The sequence below is a fragment of the Canis aureus genome, chromosome 29 (assembly GCF_053574225.1).
Source record: "Canis aureus isolate CA01 chromosome 29, VMU_Caureus_v.1.0, whole genome shotgun sequence".
NCBI classification, from domain to species: Eukaryota; Metazoa; Chordata; class Mammalia; order Carnivora; family Canidae; genus Canis; species Canis aureus.
The window spans coordinates 18,944,794-18,958,421 of NC_135639.1; the positions used below are offsets into that span (position 1 = coordinate 18,944,794).

A 13,628-nucleotide genomic window follows, 5' to 3' on the forward strand; every position below is an offset into this window, starting at 1 on the left:
TTTCATCTATTCATCATATAAAATATTTGTTATATTCTTATTTAGCAATTATAAGACAACTTGGTGAACTCTTTAAAAAATGAATTTTGAAGTGAGAAAAAATTACATATTAGTATACTTCTCTATTAAATACAAATATTAAAACAAAAAGATTCAGGCCATATAAATAATATTCCCTTTAATAACAGGCACCAGGTTTTAAGTGCTAGCTAGCTGGACAGACTTATTGAATAATAATTTCTACAAAATTATCTAAACAAAATGGTCTAGACAACTAAAACAGATGTTATTTGTATATTAAGTCTGACTAGACTGGTTGGAGATTAAATTCTCCACATAAACAATGCCAGTAATGATAAAAGGTAACTTAATAACATATGAAATCTAATTAATAATGGCCATTGATAAAGCCCCTCAGAGTTTCCAAGAGGATTTTTATTAGTACCTAGCACATATAAAATGCTTATAATGTCATTTAAATATTATTCAATTATTAGGACTGTTAAGGTGGAGCTCTAATGATCTACACAAAGACTGAATCTCCTGACTAACCCACCAGTACCATTGTGCTAAAGCAGAAAAAACTGCTCGTTCCTCAAGATTCTTTACTTCCATCTGTCAGAAATTTGACATAATATACTGATTTTGTTACAACAAGGCACTTTACTGCCATCTGCTGAAAAACTGTCATAATATACAAATCTATGATGTGAATACATCCTCCAACATGTACTGTTGTTGCACACTGCACAACCTGCAAAGCCTGTATGGGATAGCCCTGCCCATCCTACTCCTAATGGTGCAGAACTTAATAGTATGGACACTAATCTTCCTATCAAACTTTAAAAGTCCCCAATCTAAAACACCATAAATTACCATCCAGCTGAAGTCCTGATTATTAACAAGTATTTACATTCAAAACAGTTTATATCTAAAATGTATATGTCAGCAGGATAGTTAACAAGAGTGTAAAGTTTTTTAAAGGGTAATAATGACCCAATTTCAGTTTTTAGAGTTTAAAATCTCCCAAAAAACATATTTATATTTTAACTTCTATTTCAAAGTTAAACCCACAGGGGCACCTGGGTGGCTCAGTTGGTTATGTGTCCAAATCCTGATTTCAGTTTAGGTCGTGACCTTAGAGTCAGGAGATATAGTCCCAACTCCGGCTGCGAGGGGAGCCAGCTTGAGATTCTTTCTCTCCCTCTGCCAGGCCCCTCCTCACCCTGCTCACTCACACACTCTCAAAAAAATAATAAATAAATAAACCAACTAACCCACAAATGTTTCCTTACAATTAGTGTTATCAGGTTAGGAAGGCATTATATTCAATAACAAAGTACTGACACCTATAAAGAACATTCTCTTAATATTTTAATATAACAACACCCAAGGTATCCCCTTATATACCAAATCAACATCGCAATTCTTACACCTTCAAAATCTCAGAGATGTAAACAATCAACCAAACATTGTCACAGGTCTTCCAATTGCCCACACTGGCTCTTAAAGGCTAAAATAACCAAAGAATAGAGCAAAAATTTTAGCAAAGATATTTGGTATACTCATCCTCTAGTATAGGAAGAAGGAAACCTTTCTTTAGAAGTTGTTCATTTTAGTTAAATTTGAAAATTTCAGGAATTTATTCACCTGCTTATTTATATAGACTGTGCCATTTGTTTTCACCTAATTTTAATCTTGCAAGAGTAACCATATAACCTGGTTTTCCAGGGGCAGTTCTGATGGATGGCTGTTTGGCTCAATATAACGACTGTTAGTGCTCCTTTCTATTTTGAAGTGTCCCATTTTATACACTTTAACCACAACCCATTCTTGCTGATAAACAATTACAAATTTTGCAATCTGAAATTTGGACTCAATATGCATGGCCTAGCATTAATGGACATGAAAAGCAAAAGTTATAACAAAAGTTATCTCGGAAAGACTACATAAATTATGATGCATAACTGTTTATCCATATTAAATGATCCAGGCTTTACAAGGAGATAAATTAGAAATATGCAATTACATTTTGTTGAGCTCATTCCAATTTATCATCCACCTTTTTATATAAATACAAATAAATGTTTTATGTGTATTTTCTCCTCCAAGAGTTTCTATCTTGTCTTCATCAAGTCCATAAGATATTTAGCATCTCCCCCTTCTGTATGAAATAATCATATGGGATTTAAAAAGTACTACCTACCACAAAAGGACTGTTTAACATCATCATTGCTATTTTGCAACTATATGTTAACAAAAAGCAAAGTTTAGAGCAATGTCTTTCAAATTTAACATTCTAATAAACATTCTTTTTTAATTTGCTGAGCCTTATGGACAGACGAAACCGGACTTCTTCAAAAGAAAGGAAAATGTCTGGATATGCCAATTAGTCCCACTGCAGTTTCATGAAAAGTATTAACTTATATAGAGTCATTGAACAATAGCCCTTAATATAGTCAAACTACTTCAATATTAAATATCTTGATTTCACCAGGATACCCCAATTAGAGTCCATTTTAGTTTCTTGTTAGAAGTAATGAAATTCATGGGCTCTTACAAGGTGGCAACCATAAAAAGGGCATATTTTATACTTAATTTTATATATATATTATATATACATTATATATATATATGTGTGTGTGTCTTCAGCTATGCATGGTTTGCCTATAATATTACTTGTACATATAAGAGTATGATCCTTCTGCATTTCTGTACAGACTAATATAAATGAAGGTAGGGGAACCAAAATGTTTCAAAAACCAAGTCTATTTTCATTTTTAAGAAACAGTAACTATGTTTTCTTAAAAAAAAAAAAAAAGACATTAGGTTACTGCCTTGAAAGTTCAAGTTCCATTATCTTAATATATATAAACACACCTGGATATAATATTTTTAAAAAACGACACATACACACAGGTAGATAGAGCTGTAATAAACAAATTCCTTTTATAAACAAAATTTTAACTGAAAAGCCACAGTAGATGGAAAAAATGAAGAAAGGATATTACTTGGTAAAATCCAGTGACATCTACAATAGTTTTACAGCACATTTAAGCATTCTAGGGTTTTATATCTTCACCTGCCTTCTATTTCTTACTTGCTCCTTAAAAAATTGCCAATTATGAATACAGGTTTGACCTCAAACTTAGTCCTGATTGTGAGTGCCAGAAAAAGCAAAACACTTCAAATTTCTATCTTAATATAGCTTCAATTCAAACATGGTTTTATTTAAAAAACAATGCCCATCTAAAAGGAGGGGAAAAAAAAAACCAAGCAGCAATACTTAATCATACATAATATTCATTATATGGGAAGTGTTTTTTAGAATGATATAGAATGCACTTGTTCTGTCTCTTCAATAATTAAACTGACTTAGAATGACACCACCAAAAGTAAGATTACTGTCTAAGGGGCACACACTTAGAGTACTGCTAGCCTTAAAAGCAGTAAAGCAAAAGAAAACATATCAAACAGCACATGCACATCTTACAGAACTTCCACTGAACTATCAATGGCTTCTATACAATGTGCCTCTTTTCCATAATTGTATTAACAACTACCAGGAAAGGAAAGATGAGATTAAAATCAATGGTACTGAACTGAATTGTTTGAAGCCAGTGCCCCACATGTGGGGAAAAGTGCATTTAGTTCAGCAGCAATATAGCACAGTGTGAAGATATTGTGCTTAGACGCAGATATTCCAGAACTGAAAGATGTACAAGGCAAGTCAAGATATAAAACCATAGTACACTGTTAAATAACCTTGAAACATACATATATTGCAGTGTTCAAAGAAAAACATTCATTTCATTGTACAAGGCTAGGGAGAAATCCTTAAAGTTACCTATTGTAGTTTATGATATAATAAATACATATCTATATAGCATTGTATATACATATATAGAATGTGTGTTTATGTGTATCTTTTTATTTCTTTTTTTTTGCCAAATTATTGTTAGTTTTTGTCATTCTGCAACTTTCAGGAGTGAAAAGCTTCCATACTACAAGTTTCTGTTCCCCCAAACTTAAGAAAGGATATTTATACTAGAAAAGTTCTCCATACCCTCCCCCCAACCTAAAGACTCACTTTAGATATTTTGCTTTACAATTGATCAGAGAAACACAATTAAAAGAATCTAGAATTTTTGACTATATCTTTTCACTTGCCAGTTGTTTCAACAAGCAATTATCTTTTAGTATTTAAACCAGCCGATGCAAATTCTTTAACAGAGGATATAAACTAGATTTCACTGATTAAAACAGAGCAAATCAAACCAAAAAAAAAAAAAATCCAGTGATTTACTCTGACTGTAAACAATATATAAAATTTAAATCTCAAATTTCAAAATAAGTTAAAGAAAAATTCTACTTTCAGGGCCTATAATACTATAATGATCTGACAATTGGTAAGGGGAAAATGTATATAAAAAGTTGCAACAAAACTGTCCATTATTTTTGCTAAGAGAAAGTATATCTAACTATACTACCTCTGGCCCTTAAATTTAATAACTTCATAATTTGTTGGCAAATGTTTTAAGCAAACTGGCATATCATATTACACAACAAAAACATCCATCAAGTTCAGCAAAGAAAACTTATATAAGCCTTTTGTACAGAATTAAAAAAAATCTAAATGGCTATGATTCCTCTATTAGCAGAAACACATAATGCAGTCTTTATAAATCTGCCAAATATATCAATATCTACATAAATAGATACAGATATATATATATGAAACATTAATGGCAGTCTATTTTTGAACAGTGTGTGGGACCAGCAGATTTGTATCAGACCATGGCACGATATGGACCCTGCATCTTTAGGAACTGAATGATAAAGGAAGGACCCCCAGCAACAATCTGAGGTGGAAGATGACTGAGTGGACAGTTTTCAATACTCATGATTGAAAGCTTGCTGCAAAGGGCCAGCTCAAAGGGAAGGCTATGTAGATTGGGGTTGTCATTCAAATACAGTTCTTCTAGGTTCTCCAGTGTACCTGTTTAAAAAAAAAAAAATCAAATCAATCACTAATTTTTTAATTAGTTACTATTTTAGAAGTTCAATTGGGCATGATGCCATCCTGGGCATTATATATACTGAATACACATTTCCTCTTACTTTCCTCCTAGTTTTAAAACTCTACAACCATGGATCACCAATTTTCCTGCATATTCAAATAAAATGGGGCCAATTTAAAAACTCTGATGTCCATGTCATGCTCTATATCAATTAAATCAGAATTTCTTCCTTTATGGTTAGTTTTCAAGTTTGGAAGGCACTTTTTTTAAATACATATGCTACATCTCCAAACATTATGTTTGGGACAGCCTGACATTGGTATGTATTTTTTTCGAAACTCCAGAGGGTACTTTATAGTAAATCGGTGCCTATCGTCACTTTCCTGTTAGAAACAATGTGATGATCTCTTTTATTAACAAATTTCTCATGTGGGAAGATTTTTGTTACTTGATATAAATCTTTCACTAAGAGAGTTAGCACATATTTGGCAGGAAGTCAAAAATCAACCATGTAATTATTTTAAAAAAATTATCTTAAGACTCTCTCAAGATATTCACACTTTCTAGGCAAATGTCTCTTGAAATCAGATGAGGCCAAATGAATAAACATACTAGAAGTAAAGTAGCCTCCTGTGTTTTCTGATTTTTAAAACTTCAAAATTTATAGTATTTGATAGTGGTATACAGAAGATTAATGAAAATAATGGCTACGGTAATGGGTAACGGATGCTTACATTTAAGATTTTATTTAATAATCAGAGCAACCCTATGAAAAGTTACTATTATTATCCTTATTTTACACAAGTAGAAAACTTGAAGCTTTGGAGTTTCCATCCCTTATCCAAAACCATAAAGCCAAAAAGCAGCACAGCCAGATTCTGAATTGTCTTATTTTACCCCAAAACCATTTTTTTAAAATTAAAGTATAACTTACATTTTAATTCCAAACCCATTCTTAACCACTAATGTAAAGGTAAAGGGACTCTGAAACAGCATGGGGTGTGTGTGTGTGTGTGTGTGTGTATACATATGGAAGAACATAATACATGGAATTACTAATTTAAGAATTATAGTGTGACCTTAATTGATCTAATTCTCTTTGTAGAATGGGGTTACAACCTGCACTGCCTAAAATTCAAGGTAGTCACGTTGATTATATGAAATAACAGGTATGAAAACACTTAGAAAAATCTGAAAGTACTGTCAAAATATTAATCAAATATTAAAATTAATCCTAAAACCTCATAAAGAAATGTTCTCTTGGAGTAAGATATTACTAATATAATTCAAACTTGTGTGATTTTTAAATGTGGAAGAAATATAGAATAACTCTTCCAAAATAAAATTAAATGTATTGGAAATAGTATGCTAAAACACTCTCAAATACAGTATTAACCCTAACACCCCAAGAGGAAATCTAACCAAAACCAACCATTCAACCAACTACTTGCTGCTCTATTAAAAAAAAAAAAAAAAAATAAGAATCTTGACCCTGAGGTAACATCAGGTGACAAAAACAATCCTATTTATCTTAAATACTGCTTAAACACACAAGAGCAAATTAGTACAGAATCAAGCATCCAAAGGGTTCATACCAATTTCTTCAGGAAGATGAGTGAGTAGGTTCTCTCCAAGGCCTAGATGTGTGAGATTGGTAAGGTGACCAATGCCTCTGGGAAGGGTGGTCAACTGGTTGTTTGTCAAGACTAATTTCTGAAAGATTAACACAATAAAAGATAGTTACATATATATTTCCTACTACTGCTGTGAATTTAAAATAATACATCTACTAAGCTAATAAGAAATAGGTAAATTAGGTAAGAATCACCCAATAAATTTTACTTTCAAAGTATATTATTTGTTAGTAAGAAAAAAAAACAGGTTACATAAACATAAAACTCAGCCCTAATGTTACATAATTTTAAAAAAATCTCAGTTAAAGAATTACATCAAATTCTTAAGAAAAATGTACAATTTGGAATGTACCCCAAAAGCTTTAGTCATAGAACTATAAAATCACCAGGATAATGTCTTACCTGTAAATCCTTAAGATAAGCAATTTCATTTGGCAAGGATTCCAATTTGTTCTCCTCTAGATCCAATTCTCTCAACTTCCTAAGGTTTCCAAGACCGTGTGGAAGCTTCTTTAGAAGATTATTTGATAATATTAGAACCTAAGAGAAATTATTGATAGTGTTTGGTAACTTATGAAATGGAATAATATATTACCATTGTGTGGCTTAAAATTTATTAAACTGCTAATTTTCTAAAGAATGAATATTAAGGATAATGTTCACTTATATAAGAGAAAACATTTAACTTACTATTCTTAAAAAAAATCACCATAGTTATTGGAAATAAAAGAAATTTAAATCAAAACTAATGAAAGCAAAAGTTTAATTTTACCCATATAACAGAAAAATATAAAATTAACCACTTGCACTAAAATTCATATAGTTAATGGTATTTTAATATTAAGTGGTTACAAATGTGTATCTGATAGGAAATCACTTATTTATTCAAAACCCTTTATAAACCATTTTTAGGGAGGTAACAATTTCTAAACTGCCTATTTCAAAACACTACAGTTCTTATTTGTGGTATACTTATTACATTGTAAGCCATCCTCCAATATACTGAAGACAGAAAAAAGTAGTTGAGAAGGATAGTTCCTATTCTCAGAGAAATGATGGTGGTGGTAGTGATGGGGAGTGTAGGGAGACAATACTAGGTATAGGGATAGTGAAAAGAGTACTGAATGGAAAGACATATACATAAGGTTCTGGCTAATATCTTATGCCCATGGTTTTCCTCCAAAGTTATAACACGTATAATAAAATAAACATGTAACAAGACCAAAGAAATAATAATAGCTAATATTTACTGAGTTTACTACTTGCAAGGCACTAAATGCATGTGTGCATTATCACATTTAATCCTAACTCCAACCTTTTGAGGAAAATACTATCATCTTCATTTCACAGCTAGGGAAACTGAAGCTTGGGCAAGTTCCATCTATAAACGGAGATAAAAGTGGAATGGTACCCAGATCTGTCTTGTTTCAAAGCTTATGCTTTTAACCATTACACCATACTATTTCACCTTAATAATTATAAATAGAAATTAGATTTTTTAAAAAGCATGGATACAGAGGAAACTTTAAATATATATATATTTACTATTAATAAGCTTTTTTCATCAAAAGGGACTCAGAAGCAGGAGAATTCAACCTTGACTAAGGAGGAGAAAATAAGGTGGATCTTTATGGAAAATAATCCTAAAGAAAAAAAGGGATGATGAGAAGAGGGCATTCTAGATACTGAGAACAATAAGACTAAATGTACAGAGCTAGAAACATGCACAAATTTCCAACAAAGAAGATAATCTAATTAATTAAATAAGAGCATACATGAGTAATCAGGATGTAAAAGTGCGCCAGAATATATGAAAGGTTCTCAATGCCAGTCTGAGGAATCCATAATCATTTTGGTAAACAACAGTGCAGGATTCTTAAACAGAATTAAGGGGAAAAAAAAATATGTCCTAAAAGATGCTAAATTTTAGAGACATTCCTTTCAAAGACACTTCATAATACTCAAGCTTACCAACTTTTAGCAGCAAGAGTAATTCGGAAGCACTGAGCCCAAATTAAGTTAATATCTCATCATCCTAATAAAGCTGTATGCTTAAGAGAGCTCTAATATTTCTAATTATGATCTTCCCCCCATAGAAACTGCTTATTTTAACTGAAGCTTTATTAGCAAGATAATTGCAGACAGGTCTAAGGAGTTCTAAATAAATAAGGAGCTCTTTTATACTCACCTCAAGAGAAACAAGACCAGACACATCCTCAGGAATCTTTGTGAGCTGATTAGTGGCTAAATTCAATTCTACCATACTGGTCCAAGTTCCAAAATCCAAGGGAAGTGATGTCAACTGATTGTCCTGGCAAAGACAGAAAAGAAGCAACCAAAGTAGAACCACAAAAACAAAGTTATACACACACACACAAACACACCTGGTGGAAAGAAAATTCTTAATTAAACACAAAAACTTATTCCCCTCTTTGATATCCAAATAAAAAATTAAAAAGTAATGAAAAACCTAAGCCTCCGAAGCAGTTTAACCTTTTTATTTTGAGGTTAAATTGGAAGTTTGCTCCCTATGTGATTATCTGTATTGAATATAAAAAATACACTCTACCGACCAACACTTGAGACTTCAAAGGTCCCAGTTAAAAGTAGATTTTCATTTCACAAATATCTACAGAAATCATGGAATAAATGTAGATGCTCAAGAGCACAAGGGAAGAAGAAACATTGAATTATAGCACATAAAGAAACCAGATAAGCTCAGCAATTCTAGAGATGCTGAGCAATAAAGTAGGAGAGGAAAAAGTCTTAAGATAGCAAATTAAATCATTAAAACACTACTTGATAGTATCCAAAATTTCACTTTAAAAATTCCTAAGAGATGACAAAAATACATTTCTCACTGAATAATACAGATGATGGAACACTTATCCTAATTTTGTTTAAAAACTAGATATAGCAATATGCAGAAAACATAGTGAAATATATGCCAGTGTTTCACTATTTTTCCTCCTGCTTCCTCCTCTCTACATATAAAATACATTTTCATCAGTAACAACTCTTACCACATTTTGTATTTGTTGGGGCTACTGGTAACAAGAAAGGACCACTAGTACCCCTGATGTATGCCAATGTGTTAACAGTGATGCTATCTCTCAGTGGTAGGATTATTTTATGTCCCTTTTGTTAATCTGTATTTTTAATTTTTTCTGCAATATACATGGATTACTTGTTTCATTTTACACAAAATCATCCTTAAGAGATTCCAAGAAGCAAACATCCATTTGAAAGTCAAGTTTTTCTTTTATTATAATACTTACATTACCTATTCATTATAACTTTTAAATTAACTACTGATAATTAGTAGTATGATAAAGAATTTTCATTTAAAAAAACTTACTACTGGTGCTTATATGAGGAAAATATCAGGCTTCATTTTGACTTCTTTCAAAAAGAAAGTTTTTATTAAACATTTGTCATGCTATTGAAGAAAAAGTAAGGCAAAATTCTAGGCAGTTTTCTTATTTCATTGAAAACAAGCCTTTCCAAGCTAACGCTATAGTAATATCATATCCATAAAAATGTAGAACCAAATGCAAAAACTAATGAACACCTAGACTGCTGTGTTCTAAGCCTCTTATTATAAACAACATTCAGAATTGATACCATTACCACTGCTAAATCTCATACAACTGAAAAGATAAACAATAAATTTTAAACCTGTTTAAGATTATAAGATTATCTTGAATTTCCACTGATTCAATTATATACCTCTAAAGAATTATCATAAAAGATACATGTATTTATGAACAAGTATAGAGAAAATCAATAAACTCTATATTTTAGACTAAAGAACCACAATTATGTTGAAATAGTTCATCTTGGGACGCCTGGGTGGCTCAGCGGCTGGGCTGGGTGCTTGCCTTCAGCTCAGGCCATGATCCCGGGATCCAGGATCGAGTCCCACACATCAGGCTCCCTTCAAGGAGCCTTCTTCTCCCTCTGCCTATGTCTCTGCCTCTTTCTGTGTCTCTCATGAATAAATAAATCTTAATGGAAAAAAAAAAAAAAACAGTTCACCAAAGATAAAAGGATGTAGTATAATACAATAGAAAGAACACTTACACCTGGAAGCAGGAAATCTAGGTCTTCTGGATTCCTATACCTCAGCCATAAATTAGCTATAGGGCCAATTTACTTATCACCTCTGTACCTAAAGTTTGCTCACTATAAATAAAATCACTGGAAAAAAAAATCAGGTTTCATTTCTTTCCTCCTTTTTTCCTTATTATAAATGTGAAACTCATTCACTCTAGAGAATACAGATATGCAAAAAGAAACTAAAGATCATCCATCAGAAGAAAATATTTGCAAATTATATATCTGATATGGGGTTAATATCCAAAATATATGCAGAACTCATACAACTCAATAACAAAAGAACAATCCAATAAAAAAATAGGCAGAAGATGTGAAGAGACATTTTCCCAAAAATGACATACAGATGGCCAACAGGTACATGAAAGTATGTTCAACATCACTAATTAGGGAAATGCAAATCAAAACCACAATGAGTTATCACCTCACACCCATCAGAATGGCTGTTATCAAAAAGACAAGAAATAAGTACCGGTGAAAATTTATATATAAAAGATTATATAGGGGAACCTTTGGTGGGAATGTAAATGGGTGTACCCACTAGAGAAAACAGTATGGAGGTTTCTCAATTAAAAACAGAACTACCATACAATCCAGCAATCCTACTTCTTGGCATTTATCTGAAGAAACTGAAAACACTAACTCAAAAACATATGCACCCCCATGTTCATTGCAGCATTATTTTAAAAAGCCAAGATACAAAAGCAACTTAAGTGTTCACAGATGAATTAAATGGATAAAGAAAATTCAGTACACACACACACATACACACTGGGAACAATATTCAGCCATAAATACGAATTAAATCTGGTCATTTGTGACAACATGAATCTACCTTGAGAGCGGTATGCTCAGTGAAGTCAGTCAGATGGAAAAAGACAAATACCATATATTCTCACTTATATGTGAATCAAAACAAAACACCAAGCCCAAAGATAAAAAGTAAAGATTGGTGGTTGCCAGAGGTAAAGGTTAGGAGGTGGGCAAACTGGGTAAAGGGAATCAAAAGGTATAAACTTCTCTAGTTATAAAATAAATAAGTCATGGAGATATAAGCTACAGCATGGCAACCATAGTTAATAATACTGTATTATATATCTGAAAGTTGTTGGGAGAGTAAATCTTAAACTCTCATCACAAGAAAAAAAAATTCTGTGTGTATGTGCGATCATTTCCCAATATACAAATATTGGATCATTATGTTGTACAACTGTAACTAATACCCTGTTGCATCAATTATTCCTCAATAAAAAGGTCATCCATAAAATAATTATGATATTCAAAGATAAACATATTTTAATAAATCCTAGCTATATCTATACATATAAATCTATACTTAATACATCATTAAGCACATTAAGAATAGTTTTTAAAAACTGTAGAAAGACAGTCTTGCAGGCTTTAACTTTTTTCTAACTTAACAAACTGAGAATGTTTCAACTGGTATTTAATATTCTTCTAAACTTGAGTATTATTTTTAATGACATCATAGTATTCCACCGAAGATGTACTACTTTTAAAAAATGAAATCTTTATTGGATTGGTACCAATTAAATAGAAAGTTCGACAATAAATATCCTCACAACTATGCTTTTATGGACACTCATGATTATTTCTTTAGGACAAAGTGTTACGAGTATGCACAGTTCTAAGATATTTGTTATCTAATACAAATTGCCCTCAAGTATCTATCAGTTGAGATAGTAACAGTAACAGTTCTCCACACTGTTCTGAGAAAACACAGAGATTACTTTAAGTACTAATAGTAGTAGCTTTACTCCCCCTCAAAACAAACAGAGGCTTACCTTCATATTCAGCTTACTTAATACTTTTGCTCTGGAGAAAATTCCAAATGGGATTTTATTGATTCGATTGTGTTCCATGTTGAGGGAATAGATGGTGGAAAACTGAGATGGACCACCTACTGGATATAATTGGAAGCAATTTCTAGCTAAGGTCAAACTATTCAGTTTCACAAGACTTGATAAAAGACTCTGTAAACAAATAAAATAAACATAAGAATTAGAATTGTAACAAGATTTCCTCCATAGAGTACAGAGCAGCAGTCACAAATGCCTCAAAGGGCCTTCAGGTAACCAATGACAGACACTGGTTGGGCCAGCTCTGTGCTGCCTCATATAGAGGGGACAGTCACTCCTCAGCCTTAGCTGTCACTTAGGAATGTGGAGCCAACAGAGTCAGATTTCCAGATTTTACAAGAAACAGAAAACTCATGCAAAATCTGATTTTTATTCCTTGGCTTTAGCTTATTAAAACACTCTATAAAGAAGGGGTGCCTGGGTGGCTCTGTCAGCTAAGTATCCAACTCTTGATTTTGAGTCAGGTAATGATCTCAGGGTTCTAAGATAGAGCCCCAGTTGGCTGTGGAGCCTCCTTGGGATTCTTTCTCCCTTTGCCCCTCCAACCCCACTCTCTAAAAAACAAACCACCAAAAAAAAAAAAAAAAAAAAATACTCTATAAAGAAAATGTCTGCAGCTAAGAGATATCTCATGAGTGGCCACTCTGAGAACCTTAAATGCAGAATCATTTCCATCATACAGTCCTGGCTCTCTCACTATTCAGGTCTGAGTTAATTATCCTCTAAATTATTATAAAGATTAACATAACCTGACTCAGAGTGAGCTATAATTTAATGGCTCCTTCACAGAATATTAAATTCAAAAGATAACAGTTCCCAATATTATATAATATTGTTTTTCCACATGGTAAAGTTTCAGAGGGAAAGATACATCTGTCAAACTATTACTGTGCATAATAGTCACACATCCCCTTACTTCAGCCTCCTACCATGTCACCACAGTGCTAGGCGTTTAGGTATTACAAAAGAAATTCTGC

The 13,628-nt window shown here is 32.3% G+C and overlaps 1 protein-coding gene across 4 annotated transcripts in view; it reads right to left on the reverse strand.

Moving 5' to 3' along the window:
• Nucleotides 1-2,924: 2,924 nt before the first annotated feature.
• The window catches only part of SHOC2 (SHOC2 leucine rich repeat scaffold protein), a 96,682-nt gene continuing 85,978 nt past the window's right edge, over nucleotides 2,925-13,628 (reverse strand). For all 4 annotated transcript variants that reach the window (XM_077877644.1, XM_077877641.1, XM_077877643.1 and 1 more), the window contains 5 exons: nucleotides 12,577-12,765; nucleotides 8,844-8,966; nucleotides 7,058-7,195; nucleotides 6,617-6,734; nucleotides 2,925-4,999 (listed from right to left, as the gene is read on the reverse strand). In XM_077877644.1, coding sequence (XP_077733770.1) covers nucleotides 4,791-4,999; nucleotides 6,617-6,734; nucleotides 7,058-7,195; nucleotides 8,844-8,966; nucleotides 12,577-12,765 — 777 coding nt within the window. In that variant the 3' untranslated portion in view covers nucleotides 2,925-4,790. The remainder of the gene's footprint in view (nucleotides 5,000-6,616; nucleotides 6,735-7,057; nucleotides 7,196-8,843; nucleotides 8,967-12,576; nucleotides 12,766-13,628) is intronic.